This window comes from Gopherus flavomarginatus, chromosome 8 (assembly GCF_025201925.1).
Source record: "Gopherus flavomarginatus isolate rGopFla2 chromosome 8, rGopFla2.mat.asm, whole genome shotgun sequence".
In the NCBI taxonomy this organism is placed as follows: Eukaryota; Metazoa; Chordata; order Testudines; family Testudinidae; genus Gopherus; species Gopherus flavomarginatus.
The window spans coordinates 101450911-101473181 of NC_066624.1; the positions used below are offsets into that span (position 1 = coordinate 101450911).

The following is a 22271-nucleotide window of genomic DNA, read 5'->3' on the forward strand; positions in this document are numbered from 1 at the left end:
GACCCCTATTTAGGCAAATGGGGCTGGGGGAGAGAGGGTTTTTCAGTATCCGTACAATCCATCAGCATCCTGAGAATTGTGACAAAGCCACTATACCGCACACAAAAAGTTGTACATCTGTTATCCTAGGCTCTTTTGACAAAATTTAGAGCCAATTCCATTAAAACTGAGCAGTTATCCCACAATAAAACCCGCCCCAAACAAAGCTTCCTGACCAAACCAAGACTTTCCCCAACACTTCCCTGTTCATGGATCAGCTTTTTCACTCTCCAAAAGCCTTTGTAAAATGTTAGGCCTTTATTGCATCAACAGCCATTGATTCTCTTAATTGTGCACTGTTGCCAACTTGCCAGTGAAAATCAGGGCTTGGGAGTAAGAGCTCCTGGGTTTGATTCTGAATTATGCCACTGACTCTCAGTATGACTTGGGGCAAGACAATTAAGGCCTAAAAGTGAGATTTTCAAGAGCTCTCAACATTAGCTCAGCTGTGCTCCCAGCAGTTAGGGCAACAGTGAAAAATCCCAACGTAAAGGTCCATCTTTTCTGTGCCTCAGTTTGTTCATCTTTTTAAAAGAGTATAGTAGTTTGAGCTGGTTAAAATGGTTTTGTCCGAAACTGTTGATTCATGAAAACAGGAACTGTTTGCAGGAAAGGGTTGGTTTCCACAATCTCCCAAACTGAAGAAAAAAAATTTGAAACTGTTTTTGAAATTGTTGAAACATCTTGTTTTGACATTTTCAAAATGAAAAGTTTCATTTTCTGGTTCAAAAAGACTTCCCTCTGCCCCCATAATTTCACTTATACAACATCCTTTTCTCTGTAACCATGGCAGAAGCAGCAGCTGTTGCATTGTGTGACTACGACCTATGCAGCCTTTCTTAGTGAAACAGAAGAATTTAATATTGGAAAAATATTTTTTTAAATGTCAAGTTTTTAAAATACATTTCAAATAAATGAAATGACTTTGTACATGTTTACTGCCTTTTCTATTTCTATTATTATTTATTATAATAAATGGAGAGATGAAGGAAAAGATGTAACTGGAGAAGGCGATGGGCACTGAGGAAAAGAGGCAATTGTAACTTTAAACACACTGTCAAACAACTTGGCTTTTAATGCTGCTTCTTTCTCTTCTCAATGATTGCCTACACTATTTATTATCTGGATGACTATCTGAAGATGGAAGTAAAAACAGGAGGCAGAACATTGCAATAGCTAACTGACATGCCACTTTTTATTATTGTTCATTCGTGACATTTTAGGACTCTCACCCATATCAACCCTTTAAAAAACATCTTTTATACTCATTTAAAATCTGATTCTGCAAACTCTTACTCATATGAGTTGTCTTTATCCAAGCAGATAGTCCTACTGTCTTCCAGAGTAAGATTTGTAGGATAACTATGATGTTACACAAAACTACAGTAGAGTTGCACCTTTTTACACAACATCTGAATTTGACCCATGCTTTGGAAACAAGGGCTAAGGACCATATATCACTGTAAGCTTAGTACTAGCAACGAAGGCCATTAGACTACAGCACTATGCTGTAGCTAAGAGTGCACACTGCATTTTCCTGTCTTTGCATAAAAGCAAAGATAGATATGAACTAGTTTTGAAGCTTGAGCCAAACACAGAGTGTAATACCACAGAAATAATAAAGCCACGCCACAAACAACTGTGCTGAAGTCCAACATTTAACAAAGCAAAAAAGTAAAATAAATAAATGTCCTCCTCAGAGAGAAGTGAAAGGGGGGAAAAAAAAGAAAAGGCACAGGGAAACAGGCAGTGAACCACAAGATGGAGAAAGGTTACCATACTGCAAGGTTTCAGTAACAAACCCTAAAACAGGATGTTGCAGTCCAGAAAGCCAATACACTTGCAGTCACTCCTGACATCTTGTAATAGCCGCTCAAAAGGCCATTGACAATGTGCAGTTAGAATGCAGGGCTGGCCTTAGAGGTGAGTAATCAGGGAAGTCACCAAATTGCTCAGCTGGTTTTTGTTTGTGTTTTTACTCAGCCAGGCAATGGGCACTAAAAACATTTTCCACCCTGAGGCCAAAACATGAAGCGCCAGTGTGAGGTCCCTGGAACAGATGTTTTAGAAATAGATCCAAATTGTGCATATTGAGTAATAATTTTGAACATTTATCTGTCGTATATATTTTTGTTAGTGGTGATATAAAATATATAATAAGAAATATGGGTGCTGCGCTTTTAAGAATAGGATGGGGGAACCCTGAGTGAGCTAATTCAGAGTAGAGTGTTCAGTGTATGTGTTGCTGCTGCAAGAGGAGGCTGGCCTGTAGCTGGGAACTGAGGAGGTCTCTGTCTGCAAGAAGGTCTTCGAGCAGAAGGTTTGAGTTCCCAGAATAAACAGTGTTCTCTTTGAAAAGCAGAGCCTTGGGATTAAGAGGGCAACACCAGCTTTGGTGACACACCTCTCAAATGCCAGAGTGGCCTCAGACATAGCACAGGTTGATATACAGGGCTGTGTGGAGAAAGATCTTTCTGTTTCCTGGAGGATTTCAATATGTTGAAATTTGTTTTTTATTCCAGTTCAGAACAAAACCCCAAAATTTCATAATTCTCTGCAGAAAGGAAAGCCCGAGGGTCTCCAGATCAGAGACCATCTGCATGGATGGCCGCTTTGAAGCTACAGACTCTGAGAACCCTGGCATTCCTAGCCCCAGGATAGTTCTCCTTGCTGGCTGACCCCAAGCTGTGGATACTGTAAGCTCAGGCTCCTCAGCAGTGCAGCTGGTGAGCTGGCAGGAAAGAAGGCAGGTTTCCAAAGCTGTCTCATTTCCAGACAAATTTCACCGAAATTGAACCATCTCTGCAGATTGTTTTGATTTCAACAAATTGGCAAATTCCAAAGACAATCTGTTTTGTCATTATTTTTTTCTGACCAGCTCTACTGATATGCTCCCATGACTTTTCCCAGGGTAGTTTCCTCTTTCCGTCATCTGCCATTTCACCTGTCAGAATAACAACCTAGTAAACCCCATCCTATATAGAGGCACGTCAATCTTCCTATTTGCAGAGCTGGTATTGGGATGGAGCTTGTAGCTGTGGTCCACCTCTGAGGCCTCTAGGGTGACCAGATGGCAAGTGTGAAAAATCAAGGCAGAGAGCGGGAGGTAATAGGCACCTATGTAAGAAAAAGTCCCAAATATCTGGACTGTCTCTATAAAATCAGGGCATCTGGTCACCCTAGAGGCCTCACACTGACCACCTGAGCCCATGCCCCTCACCCACTTCAGGTTTCCACTTGGTGATGTTGCCAGAAGTCAGGTTGCCCTTTTTCAAAAATCCAAATAAGATCATTCTTCAACCAGCCACCCAATGCACCAACAGTTGGGAAATAGATGGTTTCACCTGTAGATGTGCTGGATTCTAGAGGAGCTCCTTGTTACATTTTTAACAGCTCATTATTGGTTTAGTGCTAATGAAGGAATCTAGAATCTGAACCTCTACAGTAAATTAATCTCTCCACCATTTTAGTGGAGGCCTGATTTATCTGGGCAGAAACAATTCTGTTTACATTGTGATGCCTACATACTGGCCACTGGAAGACACACACCCCCACCCCTTTTAAATGAAAGATTGAAATTTGCAGCATTTTGCATCAGTTACACTACTTTGGAGAGACTAAAAAAAGTAAGAGTAACATTTTTTTTTCCACACCAGCATTTTCCCCCCAGTTTTCAATATTAACTGTCCGTTGATATATAAACTCCTAAATTGACATAGTATAACCTTCTTAAAATATAAGCAAAAATTGTCTAATTTTCAAAATGAAGGGATTATTTTTATCTACTCAAGTTATTTAAAATATGACATATAATTGACAAGGCCCCAATTAAGCTATGTGCATAAACGTTTGACTAACTTCTACAGGACTGCTCATATGCTTAAGGTTAGCCATGTGCCTCCATACCTTGCTGTATCAGGGCCTAAGTGATGTAGTTACAATACAATACTTTGCAAAATTGAGATGGACTTTAGATTGATATTGTCAGATCAATTCATTTCATGTGCTGTATAATTTATGTTTACATGAGAACTTATTTTTGCCATTATGCTTGGAAAATATCTTTTAGGTAAATGTGGGGAAACAGAGTTAAATCACTTTGTTTTTCTTTTCCTCCTTTTTTTTAATATAGAAGCTACTGTGTTGTGGTGTCAAAGCTTTTTGTTAATAGTCACTTTTGTTTCTCTGTTTCCTCAGCTTTCTCTGTTAGAAGAGGCGGGGTTTGGAGGCGTCCTCCTTTATGTTGATCCTTGCGATTTACCAAAGACTCAAAATCTTAGTGGTAAAGCATTCATGGTTTCCCTAAACAGTGGAGGAGACCCATCGACACCTGGTTATCCCAGTATTGGTAAGTACTATTTTAGGTCTGCTCAGTTAAATGGCATTTTAAATGTGCTTGTAAATAATACATGAGCTGAAACAATAAGCCCAATCCTGATCTCAGGCACAAACCCTGAGTGAAAGGGCTTTACACAGAGGAGCAATATGGTTGAAGGGATAGAATCCACTCTCATAACCTAGATGTAGGCTATAGTGTTGCATAACTGGCATCCAAAGGCTACTGCAGACTCTTAGTAGGAGTAGGTGGACTACACACCTCCTCATGCTGGCTTTTGTCAATACATTCACACTCCACCTTTAATTCTTGTAGAAAGTCACTGGGCAGCAATTCTCTTCACAGCTCAAAGGTTTGTGTTGAATTGGGCTCTCCAGGATCTGGCCACCACTAATGAATCAATTTCCATTACATACTGGGCTTTGTGCTGGCATGTTGTGGGCGGCGGGGGCATTTGGCTATAGATGTAAGTGCAGTGTAATCAGAAAAGGTTATAGCAATGATCTCTTGTACAATCTTTGCCAATAACACTTTCATATGATATACGTTCTACTTGCCTAGTTTCAATTCTGCCTGAACAGACCTGGTCATTTCAGCTAATGAACTTCTGCTTTGTTAAGCGATAGGAGGGTAAATGCATTTTTTGAAATGTCTGAAATAAAAAAAAAAGATGTTAATTAAACATAAATGTTAGTGTGCCACAACAATGGTTTTGAAAATAATTTCTACCTGCAGCATATCAGACTATACGTTCTGTTTAAAAACTTTGTTCTATCAGTTCAGTGAACATGTGTTCTGCCTGTCTGCTATCTTTTCTGCTTTACAACCTCCTTTAATATCTAGCTAGATGGAAAAAAGTATTAAGAATCATGCTATGAGTTTGTGACAAGGCTTCATCAAGAATATTTGGTCCAGTTACTAACACAGACATCCTAAGGCTGACTCGAATTGGCATTACTTCAACTGAGGCAATGCTGAGATGCTTCATGACTAGAATGGCAGAAAATAGAAATATTGGCCTAGTTGTCAGAGAAGGGTGTTAGCTATTCACATCATGAAGTGTCTTGACAGCTCAATGGGAAAGGAATTGCACATTTTCTCAGTGTCTCACTATACCTGACCTAGAACTGCCGTGGGAACTACAGAAGTAAATGTAGCACTCTTTGAGCTTTATTCTTAATCCTTTCATGAAGCCCTGTGAAGAGTGGTCTGTTTATCAGTCTGGCTGACTGCATAACATTTCATTTACGCTACATGAAAAATAAAGTTAATTACAACTGATACGCTGATAGTAGGATGCCGGGTTATTGTCTAAACCTTGTTTGTTGTTTTCCTGACAGTTACACTAAATGCTCTTTTGGGTTGTGTAGATTCCAATCTCTAGTTTCGGAGGGAACTGCAAGAAAAAAGGCTGATAACCTTAACAGAGGAACAGAGAGAATTAAGTAGGCTGATGATTTGTGCTAGAACCTTAATGTATGTTGCACCTGTTTTTAAGTCTCTAAACAACATTCATCAGTGTTTGTAAAAGCAGAGTCCTGTGGCATCTTATAGACTAACAGACGTATTGGAGCATGAGCTTTCGTGGGTGAATATCCACTTCGTCAGATGCATGTATTTGTGATAATCTGGATGCAATGATAAACTGAAGGGATTCTGAGGAGAACTCTTGGGATCCTCTTGTTAAAAAGCTGTGTCACCAAATGGTGGAGCAAGTTGGAATGGTTTCTCTGTCTCTGATGGTTTTCCTACTTCTCTGAAGGCCAATAAATCACCTTGGCCAGAATTAACTTGTGTCTGGGCTGTATACAAATAAGTCTGGAAAGCAAATGTTTTACCTTTGTAATATTGCATCAGGTATTTAAAAAAAAGAAATCTTGGGGACAAATACTCAGGGTTGTCCAGATGCTTACCCCTCTTCCCTGCAAGCACAGCACATAGCCCCTGGTAAATTGAATTTATCACAGACTCCAGGCAGGGATATTTGTGGAAGCCCATGCTTAAAATATTGGCAGCACATCATTGTCTGGAGGATACCATCTGCACTTTGGCAGCACATCCATTGCCAAGGGGAGAGTGTAAACTGTTACCATTACTGTCCTGGGATAAGTGTAATCTGTAACACACATGAGATAGATCAGAAAAGGAATGGTCTTTGGTGAAAACTTCAAAATCTGTAAAGGAAAAAGAGCATGGGGATTTTAATGTAATTTGTAACTGAAAACTGATGACAGCAACAGACTTTATCCCATTTTAGTAGGAAACCTGTAGACCTATGAGTGATCCAAAGGTAATCATTGATTAAGCAAATCTTTGCATGCTACTCCCACCACTGTACTAAATGACATGGGTGCAAAGTTAATAAATGTCCTAATAAGACCTACATAGTATGTACAGTGTGCAGATCAGCCTCTTTCTGTTTGTAGTGAATCTTCTTTTCTTTTCCCCACAATAAATTTCGCCCTGGCCTCAGAATTAGAGCTGAATGAATACTTGGTTTTTTTAATTATTATTATTATTATTATTATTTAGAGGTTGAACTGAAAAAAAATGGTGTGTTTTAAATTTAAACTGAATTTTCTTGGTTGTTTTATTTATTTAGTTAGTTAGTTAGTTAGTTATTTTTTGCCAAAAGGATCAAATGAAACGTTCTGTTCGATCCAAAAAATCATTTTTTTTCATTTCAGATCATTTTGGGGGGTTTCTCAATTCTCTACCATTGTGTGTGTGTGTGTGTGGTTTTAAAAAATATTAGTTAAATTTCTAAATGAAATACTGTTTTGAAACAAAAATTTTGAAATATTTTGGTTTGAAATGGTTGAAAGTAATCCTTTTGACCTGGTTATAATCCAAAACTGCTCACCAAATTTGGACCGAATTTGTGAAAAGTTTCAGTGTTCCAAAAATACATTTTTGATGAGTTTACTATTTGTGGGGAAGAAAGTTGTCCCAGCTCTACCCAGACTATTATAGTGGTTACTTTTTCTTTAAAACAAAACTTTCAGGAAAGTTTTGACTTTCCTAGGATCATTTTTTTGAGGTCAAATCCTGCTCTTTTATGAAGATGGAGACAAAATGAAGAGCTTCAGTATGTGGATCAATTTAGGACTTACCAATAATGATATGCTGGGTGAGGGATGAATGTACCTCATACCTGTTAGTGGCACAATCCCTTTATCTGCCTGTAAAGGGCAACCAATATAGCTTTGGCAAGGAGTCGTCCAGAGGCTCCTCTGAAAAGATAGCTACTGCCTTGTTTGCATCTTTTGGGCCCTTTACTATGTCCTTGGCTTCTAATTTGACATTGTTAATCTTGGTTCTGCTGCTTCTCCACTATAACAGCCATTTGTCCTTTGGGCCTTTGTCAGCCTCTGTCCTCTTTGCCTGGTTTTGATTTTCAAGGACAGTCTATTTCTCAGGAATCTTTCTTCGAGTCTACCTTGTGTCACTCTTGAATTTGAGAGGTTCAATGCTTGGGACTTGGATTTAGGAATTGGGGGGGCTAAGGAGCCCTGCAGTGGAGGAAACATGAGATCTAGGGAGCTGCGAGGGCTCTGGGGACATCAATAGGCAGAAGGGGGATCATAGGAAAGTGCATTACAGAGAAGCATGATGAGTTTCCCTTCTCATTTTTTGTATTTTCACTTTTTGAATGTTGTACTTTCTCTTGCCCAGCTTGCTGTGCCAGAGATATGTTTGGTTTTGCTATTGCTGCACTTCAGAATCATTTCAAACCAAATCTGTCTTCAGACAAAAAAATGGCTCAGTGAACGAAGATATGGACAGAACCTATTTGTCAATCTTAGTATGTAAATAGTAAAGTGTCCTCACTATGAGCGGTAAGAACCCTGTGCCTAAGATAAGGCACTCAGTAATAGAATTTCTATCTATGCAGTGGGGGAATGGAAATTACATCATGAAGAATTCTTCAGAAAGCATGATAGAAACGGCTATCAGTTTTAAATGCTGAAATATAACAGCTCAATTGAATGCAATCCTACTATATTGAGAGGAATATCCAGTGTAATGTTCTTTTCAAGAATTTCACAGAGAAATTATAGCACTAAAGAAAATAGATATAAACTGTTCAGAAGTATTCTGTACATCACATCCCTGTGCACAGCTAGTTATGTGAGCCATAAAACGGATGGGAGCGAAATCAGTTATAATAAAGCAAAAGGCTTGTGGGAGTGGGTGTGATGTGAACGACTCGTGTGCAGAGGTGTAAGGGGAATTAATACTCACCACCTCTTATATTCTGCATGGGCTACCTAGACCTTAGGTATGGGCACACAGGAGTAAGCAGATGGGAAAGGAGAGGGCAGGGAGAATCTGTGAGTGACTGATGCATTGACTCAGTTTCCCCCCACATCCAGTGAGCTGGTCAGTGCAGCTGAAATGGCACGGGGTGGTAGTGACATAATTTGCAGCTGGTATAGGGAAATGGTAAATAGCTCCCCCATGTGCCCACTTGCATAAGATCCCACTCCTCTCACATTAAATGAGATTGCATGCATAGTGATGTGTTAATAAAGTGATTAATGGTGGTAGAATCAGTTTCATCATTTTCATAGAATATCCTGTCTGAGCCTTCCCAGGTATCTTCTATCCACATTACTGGAACAACATGGTTTTCTATTCACAGAATAGGTACAATAGTCACCTTTGTCATTCTCTTTCCTCACCTTTCTCTGATAGAAGAGCAAGGTTTGGAGGTGTGCTTCTTTATTCTTCCAGTGTACATAAACTATGTCCAGGGACCCATTTGGATTGAGAGAGCAGTTTAATTTCCATGTTTATTCAGTCTTTGACTTCTCTGCTGAGATTATTAATGAACAGAGCTGGCCAGACACTTGAACTCCTGTTCCATGGGTCACACCAATTTTCAAAAAAAAAGTCATTCCAAAATCAAATGAAACATGAAATTTTGAAATTCCCCAAGGAACAGGAATTCCAAAACTTCATTTAGGAAAAGTCAAAATGACATTTCATTTTGACCTTTTTCTAAATATTTTTGAGGCTTCTTCTGATCTCTCTAGGGCCTCAGCAACCTGCCATGTGGGAAACTGGGCAGCACAGGGAACCTAGGAGCCAGAAATTCTGAGGAACTGGGAGCTTTGGGATTGCTGGCTCTGGCACAATTTATCCGGCTGGCTGCTGAGAAGCTAGGAGCCGGGGCTTCCAGACTCTGGGCTTCTCATCAGCTCACCAGGAAGGCTGCAAAGGAGCCAGGTTGGTGAACTGACAGGATAATACCATGCATGGTTCCATCAGAAACTGCCTGCTTTGTCAGAATTTTGTAGAAATCAACACCTTCCTCAGAATGTTTCAGTTTGGACAAATGAGCATTTTCTGACAGAGAAATGTTCTTCTGGAACATTTCTGACCGGCTCTATTCAGAGAAGTGTCAATGTTGATGGTGGTTTTCCTATTGTTATTTTGTAAATGCATTCTGGACGCTTATCATGTAGTAGTGATTGGGTAGTAGCAACCAAATCTTGGCGAATGGAGAACTGAACAGCGTGGTTTACAGAGATGTTTATTATTGCAATATAGCACAGTATATCTTCATTACTCACATTCTTTTAGTACCTGCCCTTTTACCATACAAGCAGCAAGGGAAAGTAACTAAATTTAACAGAGCGACATCTTCCAAATAAAGATATAAAGCAAGTGTTGTTTAAACATATGAGATCAAATCCCGTAGTCCTCAAACAGTACGTAGATAAAACTTTCACTGACTTCAAGGATTGCATCATTTAGATCACGGAGAGAAAGGATGGTGTGAGCAGGTGACGTCCACACCCTGCTCCAAACAGAGTTCACACAGCTTGTTGCCAGTCAAAACTGGCCCATTCAGAAAAGGAACTCAAAATAAAACAGTACAAAATCCAGCCCAAGGCTTATCCTCAATTTTGTATGCTTGCAGGCTTCCTCTTTGAGGATTATTCAGCCCGTAATTTAGGACTTAGCGATACCCTCTCGTGCCCACCTCCCTGCTCTCCACCTTACATCTGGGTTGGACAGCAACCCACTTTAAATGGAGAATTGGCAAAATCCATTAAATATAATCTGGCAGCATAACAGGGTTAGGTTTTCAGGCAGATACTGTCAGTCAAGTACAGATAGTGCTGTCCCTTGAGCACAGGACTTGGAATCAGTGTTTCTGGATTTCACCTGGCTTTGGCCACTGTCGTAAGACAGGACACAGGGTTGGAAGGACCATTATTCTGATCTAGTATGGCTATTCTTATGTTCTTTATTGTTTCTCTGCCCCTGCCTGTGTGACCTTAAGAAGACACTTCTTTTTCTCAATCTGTAAGAAAGGGAAAATGTGGGTCATAACAGAATAGTCACGCATAAAAACTTGCCAGTTGTGTTTTAGATAGCTTCATCTCTGTGCTTGCAGTATTTTTAGAGAATGTTGCAAATACCAAGGTTAAGATACTTTAGGTATCTAAGGGAGAGATTCTCTCTAATCTTTATATGGGTGCACAATTGGAGAGGAGGGAGTAAGGGGCCTCTCTTCCTTATTGTCACCTACATAAATCAAGGACGGAATTCTGTCCTGAAGGCTTCTAAGAGATCCCCCCTGAGATGATCCTTCCCTTTTTATGTGTTACATTTTATGCAATTTGCACAATCTAGCCCTCGGGTACATTTTTAAGCATTACTATTTATTTTACTACTTTGCCTCCCCATGGTATTGCAAGACATTGTTCATTGATTTAAAAGCTCTTTGAAGATTGTCAGGTGCTATGTAAGTGATAAATATTATTCATTATTAATAATAAATCCATTCTCTATTTTCTCCTTACACAGCTCTTATGTCAAAATTTACTGAAAGCTGCCTTAACTTGCTCTTGCCATTACAATAAAAAGCCATTTTCCCAGAAAATTCCTCCACTCCAGACCATAAGGCATCTTGGTACTAGTCAGAGGAGCCTCTTTCTCTAAAATATTGTGTAAGAACATAAGGCTGGTCATACTGGGTCAGACCAATGGTCCATATAGCCCAGTATCCTGTCTTCTGACAGTGGCCAGTGCCAGATGCTTCAGAGGGAATGAACAGAACAGGGCAAATCATCAAGTGAGCCACCCCCCGTCATCTGGTCCCAGCTTCAGGCAGTCAGAGGTTTAGTGACACCCAGAGCATAGGGTTGCATTCCTGACAGTCGTGGCTAATAGCCATTGATGGATATATCCTCCATGAATTTGTTCAATTCTTTTTTGAACTCAGTTATATTTTGGCCTTCACAAAAACATCCCCCGGCAACAAGTTCCACAGGTTGATTGTGCGTTGTATAAAAAAATATTTCCCTGTGTTTGTTTTCAACATGCTGCCTATTAATTTCATTAGGTGAAATGGTTCTTGTGTTATGTGAAGGGATAATAACACTTCCTTATTCAATTTCTCCACACTATTCATAATTTAATGACCTCTATCATACCCCCTCTTAGTCCTCTCTTTTTTAAGATGATCAATCCCACTTTTTTTAATCTCTCCTCACATGGAAGGTGTTCCATACCCCTAATCATTTTCATTGACCTTCTGTGTACTTTTTCCAATTCTTATTTATCTTTTTTTGAGGCAAGGTGACCAGAACTACCTGCAGTATTCAAGGTGTGGGCACACCATGAATTTATATGGTTGCATTATGAAACTTTCTGTCTTCTTATCGATCTCTTTTCTAATTTGGGTGAAAAATAGCAAGTGTGAAAAATCGGGACAGGGGGTGGGAGGAAATAGGTGCCTATATAAGAAAAAGCCCCAAATAGAAGGACTGTCCCTATAAAATCAGGACATCTGATCACCCTATTCCTAATGCTAAGTCCCACATCACTTCTAGCCTTGCCCTTATGACACAGTCCTAAACCGTCAAGTTTATACCACAGTGGAAAAGACACCAGCGCTGCAAATTAAATATACTGTCTTGGCTACTGAAGATTAACAGATATGCCCATAGCATTATGCATAGGAGATGTTTTCAGAGAACTATCCATGATGACTCCAAGATCTTTTATGTTTAGTGCCACTCCCCACACCCCCCAAGCCTGACCTACTCTGTCATTCTTATATATTTTGTATCTTGGTATTACCATGTCCTATTGATTATCATCATTCCACCAAGTTTCTCTTATGCCTATTACACCAATATCCTCATTTAATGCCAGCCATTCAGGTTCGCCCATTTTAGTATTCAGGCTTTTAGCATTTGTATGCAAGCATTTATAACATTTGTCAGTATTTAATTGTTTGTCTTAATCTTCTTCTCTTTAGTAGGATATAGAATTTCTCCTTTAATAAATCCTCCCCCAAGGGATGTCTTTGTCTGAACTGTAGGCTCCTGCACAACTGTTGGCTTTTCCCCAGCCCTGTTTAAAAACTCCTCTGACCTTTTATAGTCCACAGTACTTTAGAGACACTATTTAGCCCTAGTGTACTTTAGAGACTAGCAATATACCCCTCACAACATTTCAAATCTAAAAGCCCCAGATGTTTCCCCCTTTTTAGTTGCTTTAAAAGTAAAAGTTGTCATTTGCTAGTGAGGAAGTTACTTTTTTATCTTTTGTTTATTGTTTAAATATTTTGTACCCCATTACTCCTAATGAGGTTGGAAACCTGAGGTCGCATTTGGGAAGGAAAAGTTCAGCTTTAATTGAATACGCACATTGCATGCGAGCAATTTGTATTCAAATAAGACCTGATTCACCGCTCTCTGAACACGATAGATAGATTCCCATTCATTTCCATGGCAGTTGGATGCAGACCTATGGGGAGAAGAATAAAATTATTCATTATTTCAGGGCTCGGAACATTAGACTGATCTTCTCAGGTGCCTAGCACCCACAGATTGAAGACAATCAGAGCTGGAGGTGCTCAGTACCTCTGAGTCTCTGAGGCATTACTTTTACGGTGTAGAAACAAAGAGAATTTTTATAAATCTTGATAATTTTGAACTCCACAGACGGGGTAGCCAGAGAAAGGCAGTCATTATCTCAAAGAATGACTCAGAGGTTCTAAAAGGCTTAAATATGAGAAAACACATAGATACTCTTGTCTCATCTCTCACAACATGCAGATACCATGAGCTCTTTAATACAAGAGGTCAGAGGGAGATTGCAAAAGGAACGAGCTCTAGATTTTAATAAGTAGACAGTATTTTTGCCTGTCATTTGTAAATGAATTTTCTTCCTCCATTACCAAAGCCTTTTAGTCAATTTTTGCAATGAGTTTCCTGTCTTACATATTGATTTTTCATGTTCCCTCTGTTGTCTTCTGGTTTTATAAATAATGTGGTTTTTTAAAAAAAGCTGTATAGTGCTCTTTAACTGCACTGCTTGAGACCGAAGGCATGTTAGTGCAGTGCATTTGCTATGGGCATATCTGTTAATCTTCAGTAGCCAAGACAGTATATTTAATTTGCAGCGCTGGTGTCTTTTCCACTGTGGTATAAACTTGACGGTTTAGGACTGTGTCATAAGGGCAAGGCTAGAAGTGATGTGGGACTTAGATGAGATGAGCAGGTTAATTAGGAAAAAAATATTCCAATGTATTTGGTTTCATTTTAAAAAGATGAACATTGCTTTAAAAAGGAGGAAAAATGAGCTGAACTTTAAAAAGTCATAGAGAGTGGGCTGGGAAAGTGAATGCAAATGAGCTTCACCTACAATAATTGTCTCCTGTGCCATCCTGGTTTTTATATATACATATATGTATAATTGAGCTCAGTCAATTATTCTGCAGTATTTACATAGGACCACTTGGAATGTGATGCAATTATATGCCTGCTTTATTTGTAGTGAATCCAGTGATTCTGTAGGTTTGAGACTTGCTGCTTTGTACCTAAGCTTGTCCTCACTGTCCTTTGCTTTGTGATATTTCACTTATTTGAAGCAGCAAGTTGAGCAGAAATTAACTAGAAAGCAGCATTGTCTAACAATGTCTATCATGCACGTGCAAGATGACCTGTTCTAAGGTGTTTTCTTATAAACCGTTCTGATTTGTACATGATCCGTATTGCTCTTACTTGTTTGTTCTTTCAAAGAAGTGTATTTCACAAACTCAGCTTTTAATATCAACATATTTTTTCTATTGCACACTTACCTTTTCTGCTGTGTAAATAGTTTGAAGTATTTTATACAAAATCTGTGTTTACAAGTCTCCTAATGACATGAGGAAAGCCTCAATGTAAAATTACATTTGAGAAGTAAATTTCAGAACAAAAGCTTATAATTAACAGAGTAATTCTATTGATCTGAAAGTGCTATATATCATTTCCAAAGATTTTTTTTCCTTTTTTGGATAGTTTTTAAAATGTAATTAAGAAATGTTTTATAACAGAGAATCATACATTTTTCAGTATGAAAATGTAGATTCATATTTATTTTAAATGCTAGAAATAGATAAAGTGCTACATACCCACTTGGTTGTATGATTATGCAGTATTTGGGTCTGTTCTCCCGTAAATGCATGAAAATATTTATGAATGAATTTTAACTGCACATGGGTCCTCATCCAGCCCCATTATGTTTACTGGAAAGACTTACATAGACTTCAGTGGGTTTGGGATCGGATCTATACTGTGGAAAGAATGATTAATTTTCCCCATATACATGCTCTGCATGCAGTATAACAGAATATATTAACCTAATGATTCCAAGCAGTAAAAGCAAATGCATTTGAACTTATGTCATCCATAAATTGTATAAATCCAGTGTTTGCCACCAGGTGCCACACCATTGGATCTAATATACCACTATTATTTCCTGTTTTAAGTATATGAAGGTACTATGGTATCTCATACAATGTGGTAACTTTTAGGAAATATTGGCTTTTTAATAGTCATCACTCTAGGTAAGTGATTAATGGCCAATAGTTTTATATTAAATTATTGATCTGTAAAGCTAATACAGTCTCAAAGTGTATTAAGAACTATAGCCAGCATTTTCAAAGTTGGAGGCCTAAAATTGGAGACCTAAATCCACATTTCAGCTGCTAAATAAGTGGCCTGATTTTTTTTTTCTTGTTTTCAATGTGAGTTCAGATGTTCAGAACATCTGAAAATCAGACAATTAATTGGTGTGCCTAATTTTAGGTCCCCACATAGAGTATACAGATATTACTGCATCTATCATTGCATCTGCTCTAGTTCTGGACTGAAACATGACATCTACTGAGCAGCACATGGTAAAATTACGCTATAGTTCGGCAATAGTATTATGCAGTTATTTAGTGTTTTTCATCAGTAGAGGGAGGGATGTTACAGTGGTGGGTAAGCATTATTGTCCCCCTTTTACAAATGACACAAGGTGAGAAAAGTTAAGTGACTTGTCAAAGGTCACGCAGTAGCTCATTGACAAAATAAAAAAAAGCAGCTAGTTCCCATACTCAGCCACTAGATGACAACTTACCTCAGTTTAGCACAGAAAGTGAAGAAATATGTATCCTTATGAAGCTGCACCAGAAATTTAGATAGACTCCCAAGAATGTTTGTACCTCCAACAGCACAAGGCCTATGGTTGCCAGGCGTCCAGTTTTTGACTAGAACGCCTGGTCGAAAAGGAACCCTGGCGGCTCCGGTCTGCACTGCTGACCAGGCCACTAAAAGTCCAGTCGGCAGCACAGCAGAGCTAAGGCAGGCTCCCAGAAGCAGCTGGCATTTCCCTCCAGCTCCTACGTGCAAGGCAAACATAAGTTATTTGTAAAAGCAGCAAAGAATCCCTGCTCCTGGAAATTTCCACTACATGCATCTGATGAAGTGGGTATTCACCCATGAAAGCTCATGCTCCAAAATGTCTGTTAGTCTATAAGGTGCCACAGTATTCTTTGCTGCTTTTACAGATCCAGACTAACACGACTACCCCTCTGATAAGTTATTTGCAATTTCCTGTTTTATTTCAGCTGGAGAATGTAGTTCTGTGTCTCCGTTTGGGGCTATGTGAAGCTATAAATGCGGTGCGCACCTAGGCTCACCGAAGCAATTCAAGATGGGACCTCTCAGCAGCATGTATGCAGCAGTGGCTTCTTCAGTGGCCTCTAAAGCCAAGGGGGATCTATAGTAGGAGGTGACTATCTCTTTAGATGGATACTTCCCTAAGGTATCTGAGACATTTAGTTCTATAAGGAGGGACTGACGAATGGAGTGATGAATACTAATTCTATAATGAGCACCCTACAACTGGTTCCTCCTGGTCCTCTCTACTCTGTGTCTATATATGAGACTTCAGGAGTCAGCCAAAATTAGGGTACCCATTTAGGTTAACCTCATCACTGCTCTTCTCCCACTTTGGTCTTCTCTTCCTCAGCAGTGGATCACTGTGTTACAAGATTGCCCTCCTCTCTCTCAGACAACCAGGGGAGAAATCAGCTGACCTATTCTGCATTCCTCAACAATGATATTTGCCACTATTTTCAAAGCTCATGTCTCCCTAGTGAGACTAGGCAGAAGGGTTGCACTTATACAGAAATGTGGTGTCAACAAGCCAAGACGATGGAATGACCTCTTTTCTTTGTTCTCACCATGGACATTGCTTGAACACGCTGGGCCCAGTTCACCATTGCCTTGCACCTTGTGCAGCCATTTTACACAAGGGCAAAATGAATGTAAAAGTTTACCTTTTTGATTGGGTAGTGTGTTACACTGACTTTGCACTGGTGTAAATGACAACTGGAGAGGTAAAGCAATGGTGAAATGGGCCTGCTGTGGCTGTCAACCTAGCTATATATGTGAACTTCAGTTACATGGATACATTTGCTCATACAGTTCAGTGAAGAGTTGAACTCTGCCAGATGTTCAGAGGAAATTGTACAATGTTCTTGGACAAAGGGTGCTAGGAGGCTGGGACTGTACACAGTGTCTCTGAGGTGCAGCAAACTTAACGCCTGCAAGTGCACCTGCGTTTGACTTGCAAGAAGCAATCGCTGGAAAGTCAGCTGGCTGATTGTTTAGGCAATTAAAGGTGTAATTAGATTTATAATTGAAATTTTGCCTTGTGTAGCCTGAATTGAGCAAAGTAGAATAAACCAACCAATCTTTAACTCAGCTTGATCTCTGTTCCAGCCCATTGCTAGCCATGCTCAGCAACTATTTAAAAAAGATAATACTACAATGTACCACTTACAGACAGACAAATACTCCCCACTACTAAAACAATTCCTCTCTACGTGTGGGTATGAAAACTGCTTTTTTCATTATACAAATACCTACTATCATATTATATGCATAAAGTCACAGAGGGAAATTAGATTAAAGGCAACATTTATCATAATATTCTTTTTTTTTTCAATCTTCCCAACACAAAAGTATTTGTTCATTTTTCACACTTCATGTAGTCTCGTGGTTTTCCCTGTCTGCCTCCTCCTCCACAACAAATTTTATCCCATTGGAAATGAGAAGAGCAGGATGTAGTGATGGTGGGAAGCTTTTTTTATTGGGCACAGCCCAAAATTCTGTTTCACTGGGGTGATGTGAGAAGCTGAAGAGACAAATTCAGTCAACGATCTCCACACAATTAGACTCTGAAGCACATATAGCTGTATCTTTGTACTACTAAAGGCAGCAGTGTGGTACTGCTCCCATTCAGTGGGACCAGGACAGTTCCCACCATCAGTACAAGCTTGCAAGAGTACTTAGTACAGGGGTTGGCATAAGTCTTGAGAGATGGAAACACGGAAACACGAACATTTGAGAGAAGAGTGTGCGCCTCCTTCTGTCCCCCCAAATCACCTGGTGGTGGTTTTGTGCCATTGTAGAGCTTCCAGGTGGGGAACAAGGAATAAGGGAACAGTTAATAGGAGATAGCAGCGGAGTTGTTAATTGTGCACTTAAAGGGAACTTTTACAAGTATGGGGGAAAAAACCCTGTTAGAAAGAACCACAACAATGTGAGTTGGGCCTAAACCAAAAGAGATTAACGGAGTAGAGGAAATGACAGTTTAAAGAGCTTGATCTCTCAATCCCTTGGAAGGGATCCTTTACGAGATGATGCTGATCAGCGTTCACCCGTGTGATGTGCACAAAGCGAGGTTGGGAAATAATCAGTTTCTTGCAAAATGCTTTTGTTTCCTGACATGTTTTTCATGTGCAAAAACTAGGCCATGAGAATGGTTTGAATAAATTTTTGAAACTATGATAGCTGTTTCATTTTCAATTACAACACGTATGAGCAGAAAATGTGTATAACTTCAAATACCTCTTATGTGTTACTTTTAGGTGGCTGACAGTTGGGTCTATTCAGTGAGTGAAAAAGAACAAAGCCTCTTGGGGTTATTTAAAAGTCTTGTTGAAGTCATAGATGTTTTAGAATAATAACAATGATTTGCATATTTATTTAAAATCGTATGCTATTGGGACTTCACTGTACAAAATATGTAATGAACAAATGCTTGTGCTGTCTATTTGGGAGGTAAAATTTATGCCTTACAACAGATGTCAGCTAAAGTTGTCATTTTGTGACAGTACATTCCTTTCTAATATAACATTCATGACAACGAGACCATTTTTAGAACAGCTGGGATCTACTTGTGTTTTAGAGCACCTCGAATCTTTCTTGATTCCCAGAAGTCATGCATCTTTCAGCTTTTCCACTGCATAATCTCTACCAACAATTTATTTCAGTCCTACAAGGGATTTTCAATAATGTTCTGCCATTCAGACAGAACTGAACCGATATTGCCAAGCCATTGACAGTTAAGAGTCAAGCGGCTGTAATTCCTGCAAGCTGTTAGATATTGTATAACATTATTTTTACTTTTCATACTAGCAACCCAGCATTAGGCAATGAAAAAGGTAATGTGTCAATGCCTTGCCAAACAAACCCCTCTCCATTCCAACCTCTCAAAAAAACCCTTTCAGAAACGCAGCTGTATAGAGATGGTGCTTTTGTGATTTATTAGTGATGTGAACAATATTGCCTACCTACCTCCTTTGTGTAACACCACAGTGTGTTCCTTATCCATTGAAAGAAAAGTTACATAGGCTGTCATGGAAGATCTCAGAGAAACGTAATTACCAGATGAGACGTTAACATGTAGAAAGACTAATGGTTGTCCAGTATGAGCAAGGCTGGGCTTTTGGAAGGTAGCATCAATGGAGTATTTTTCAAAAGTAAGAAATAGAAAACCCTTAAAATTAGAAGGGCTAATAAATATTTAGGTAAAATTTATATAAATAATGCCTCAACATAAATATATTTTAGTAAATAACTAAACAAACTACCACAACTGTACCATGTTCTCTTTTAGTGAGAGCGTGGTTGACAGACAGTTTTGAAGTAATGTGAATGTAGATGCCACATTCAGTATTGCCAGATCTTGTGATTTAATCGTATGTTGCATTTTTTTAAAATCCTCATCTCCTGGAGTCCTGTTACCAACTGAGAATCTGAGCTTGTGTTCTTTCTTTCTTTCTTTTTTCTTTCTTTCTTTCTTTCTTTCTTTCAGGAGGGGTGGGGGAGTTGCAATCTCTAACTGTTATGTTTATGGTGAAAAGCTTTTAAGTAAGTCTCTAGCTCTAATGGTTCTGGAGAACAGCTTGAAAATGTGATCTGAGTCCAATCTTAAAAATCTCTCTGTTTCTCTCTCTTTCTATGTCTATAAACAGAATTCAGATAAACAACTTGAAATGTATTTTTTTTAAAAATACCTCATGATTTTTAACCCAATTTTATGATTTTTTAGAGCCTGACTCATTGTTTCAGAATGATTGGCGTTGGCAATAAAACAAACTGTGCCATCTCATTCCCACCCCCAGCCCCCCAAAAAGTATCAGAAATATCAGTGAATAATCATGAAATAGGAGCGGAGATGATGGTTGGCTGAGACCCCAGCATCATTCCATCAGAGTGCTACATCCTAGCAAGTGAGTTTGGTCTTATGCCCTTACAGACATATGGGTATAAAAAGAAAAAGTAGAGATCTGTAAGAATGTATATAGTTGACTGATTCCTGTTTTACTATTAATTGTCACAGGGCAACATTTACTCCTGTTCAGAGAGTGGGCACAAGGCCTTGCGCATCACTTAAACCCCATTCTAAGTCTGTGGACTGATTCAGCAGCGAGTGGGGTGGGGGGACAGTTGCTGTCACTAAGATCTTTGCCTCAGGTATTTGTGTGTAGAACAAGGAATTAGAATAATTTAGCATGATCAGAAAGGAAACAGAAAATATTCTTGTTTTGAGTTTCAGCCCAGTCTTTGAACCCTTCATGTGGTGCCTTCCCAAAGATCTTGGGCCAGGTCCAGGGCCGGCGCTTCCATTTAGGTGGCCTAGGCAATCGCCTAGGGCGCCAGGATTATTAGGGGGCGACATTTTGCCAGGTGGGGTGGCAGGCGGCACCGGTTGACCTGCTGCAGTCGTGCCTGCGGATGGTCCGCTGCTCCCGCGGCTCCGGTGGACCTCCCGCAGGCACGACTGTGGCAGCTCCACCGGAGCCGCGGACCAGCAGACCGTCCGCAGGAAGCCGCGGGACCAGCGTGTGGGGCGGCGAAATGGCCATGAGCCTAGGGCGCGAAAAACACTAGCGCCGGTCCTGGCCGGGTCCTCTGCTCATATAAATCCGTGCATTGCTAGTGAAGTCAGAGGATGATAAACTAATGCCTTCTCTCTATCCAAGCAGCCATTCAGAAAATCTTTGCTCTGTGCATCTGCAGAAAGGGCTGGGGAAGCCGAGCTGTAATTAACCCTTTGTTCACTAGGAACCAAGCAGAGCCCCTGAATCCCGTCACACCCAAGTTAAAGGCTTAAGTGGGTCATAGAGCTTTGTGTTGGCCCCCCACATGGAGTGGATTTCACCCATGTTGGCTATATAGACATGCACTTCCCAGAGTGTGAGGATTTACCCTCTGACTCTCATAGCCAGCCAGTAAGTCTTACCCACAAAGCTTTGATTTGAAAATTAATATAGGATTTAGGTACAGCTTTCAGCTGCTTTCTGAGTCAGGAGGTCAATTTGCAAATCTGCAAAAAGATTTGCAGATTACACCATAAATGTTAACACAGTGATTTTTAACAGTACAAATCCTTACTTAACACTTGACATACACATTACTTGTTTCAAGTCAGGAGCTCTGTGATCACAGTAAAGCTTTCTTTTGTGTTTTAATATCTGTCCATTTCAGGTCAGGTTCTGTTTTTATGATTTTTTTCCTACAATGCTTACATTCTAGAAGTTACTTCTTCGAGCCTCCATTTTCCATCACTTCCTCGCAACAAGAGGGTTCAGAATACTAACTCTGTCCATGCATTCAAGTAGAGAGAGGAGGACAATGGAATTTATCCAATAAACTTACTATTCAGAGCAGTATTTCTATTCTACTCCACTGCCCCCCTAACAAATACAAAGAGGGAGTTAAAGAGGAAATACAGTGACAGATAACAACTGGGTGCTAAGCATGACACCGACTCCCGCAGTGTTTGGCCACAAGCAGTCACTCACTGTTGCTTAAACAATTGTTTCATAGTTTGTTTGTTTTTACAAAACTAATGACAGCAGAATGACAGGCATCATGTATCAAAGTGCTGTTGTGTGTCTCCTGTTGCCTTTTTATTTGGCAAGAAAGTAGTGCTAGTTATATTTTTGCATTTTGTTTTGAGGCTTTTGGTCCAATGAATTAACACTATAATTAGAGGATCTTCAGAATGGGAGTGGGTCAAATGCATGGAAGACATTAGAAAAATTATAGGTCATGCCCTCAGGAGTTCAGTGTTTTTCATAATATATCTACAATAAAGTTTTTAAAATCTCTTAACTTCTATTTAAAACAAATAATAAATGGAAGGTGGTTTTGTGGCTAGGGAGGTGGACTAGGACTCAGCAGATCCCAGTACAGCTTTCGGCTCTGCCACAGACTTCCATTGTGACCTTGGCAAAATCAATTAATCACTTTGAGCCTCA

At 39.6% G+C, this 22271-nt stretch overlaps 1 protein-coding gene across 4 annotated transcripts in view; it reads left to right on the forward strand.

The window, feature by feature from the left end:
- Window positions 1-22271, forward strand: part of NAALADL2 (N-acetylated alpha-linked acidic dipeptidase like 2) — a 1166543-nt gene that overhangs the window by 582214 nt on the left and 562058 nt on the right. For all 4 annotated transcript variants that reach the window (XM_050965896.1, XM_050965898.1, XM_050965899.1 and 1 more), the window contains exon 7: window positions 4237-4387. In XM_050965896.1, the coding sequence (XP_050821853.1) occupies window positions 4237-4387 (151 nt within the window). The remainder of the gene's footprint in view (window positions 1-4236; window positions 4388-22271) is intronic.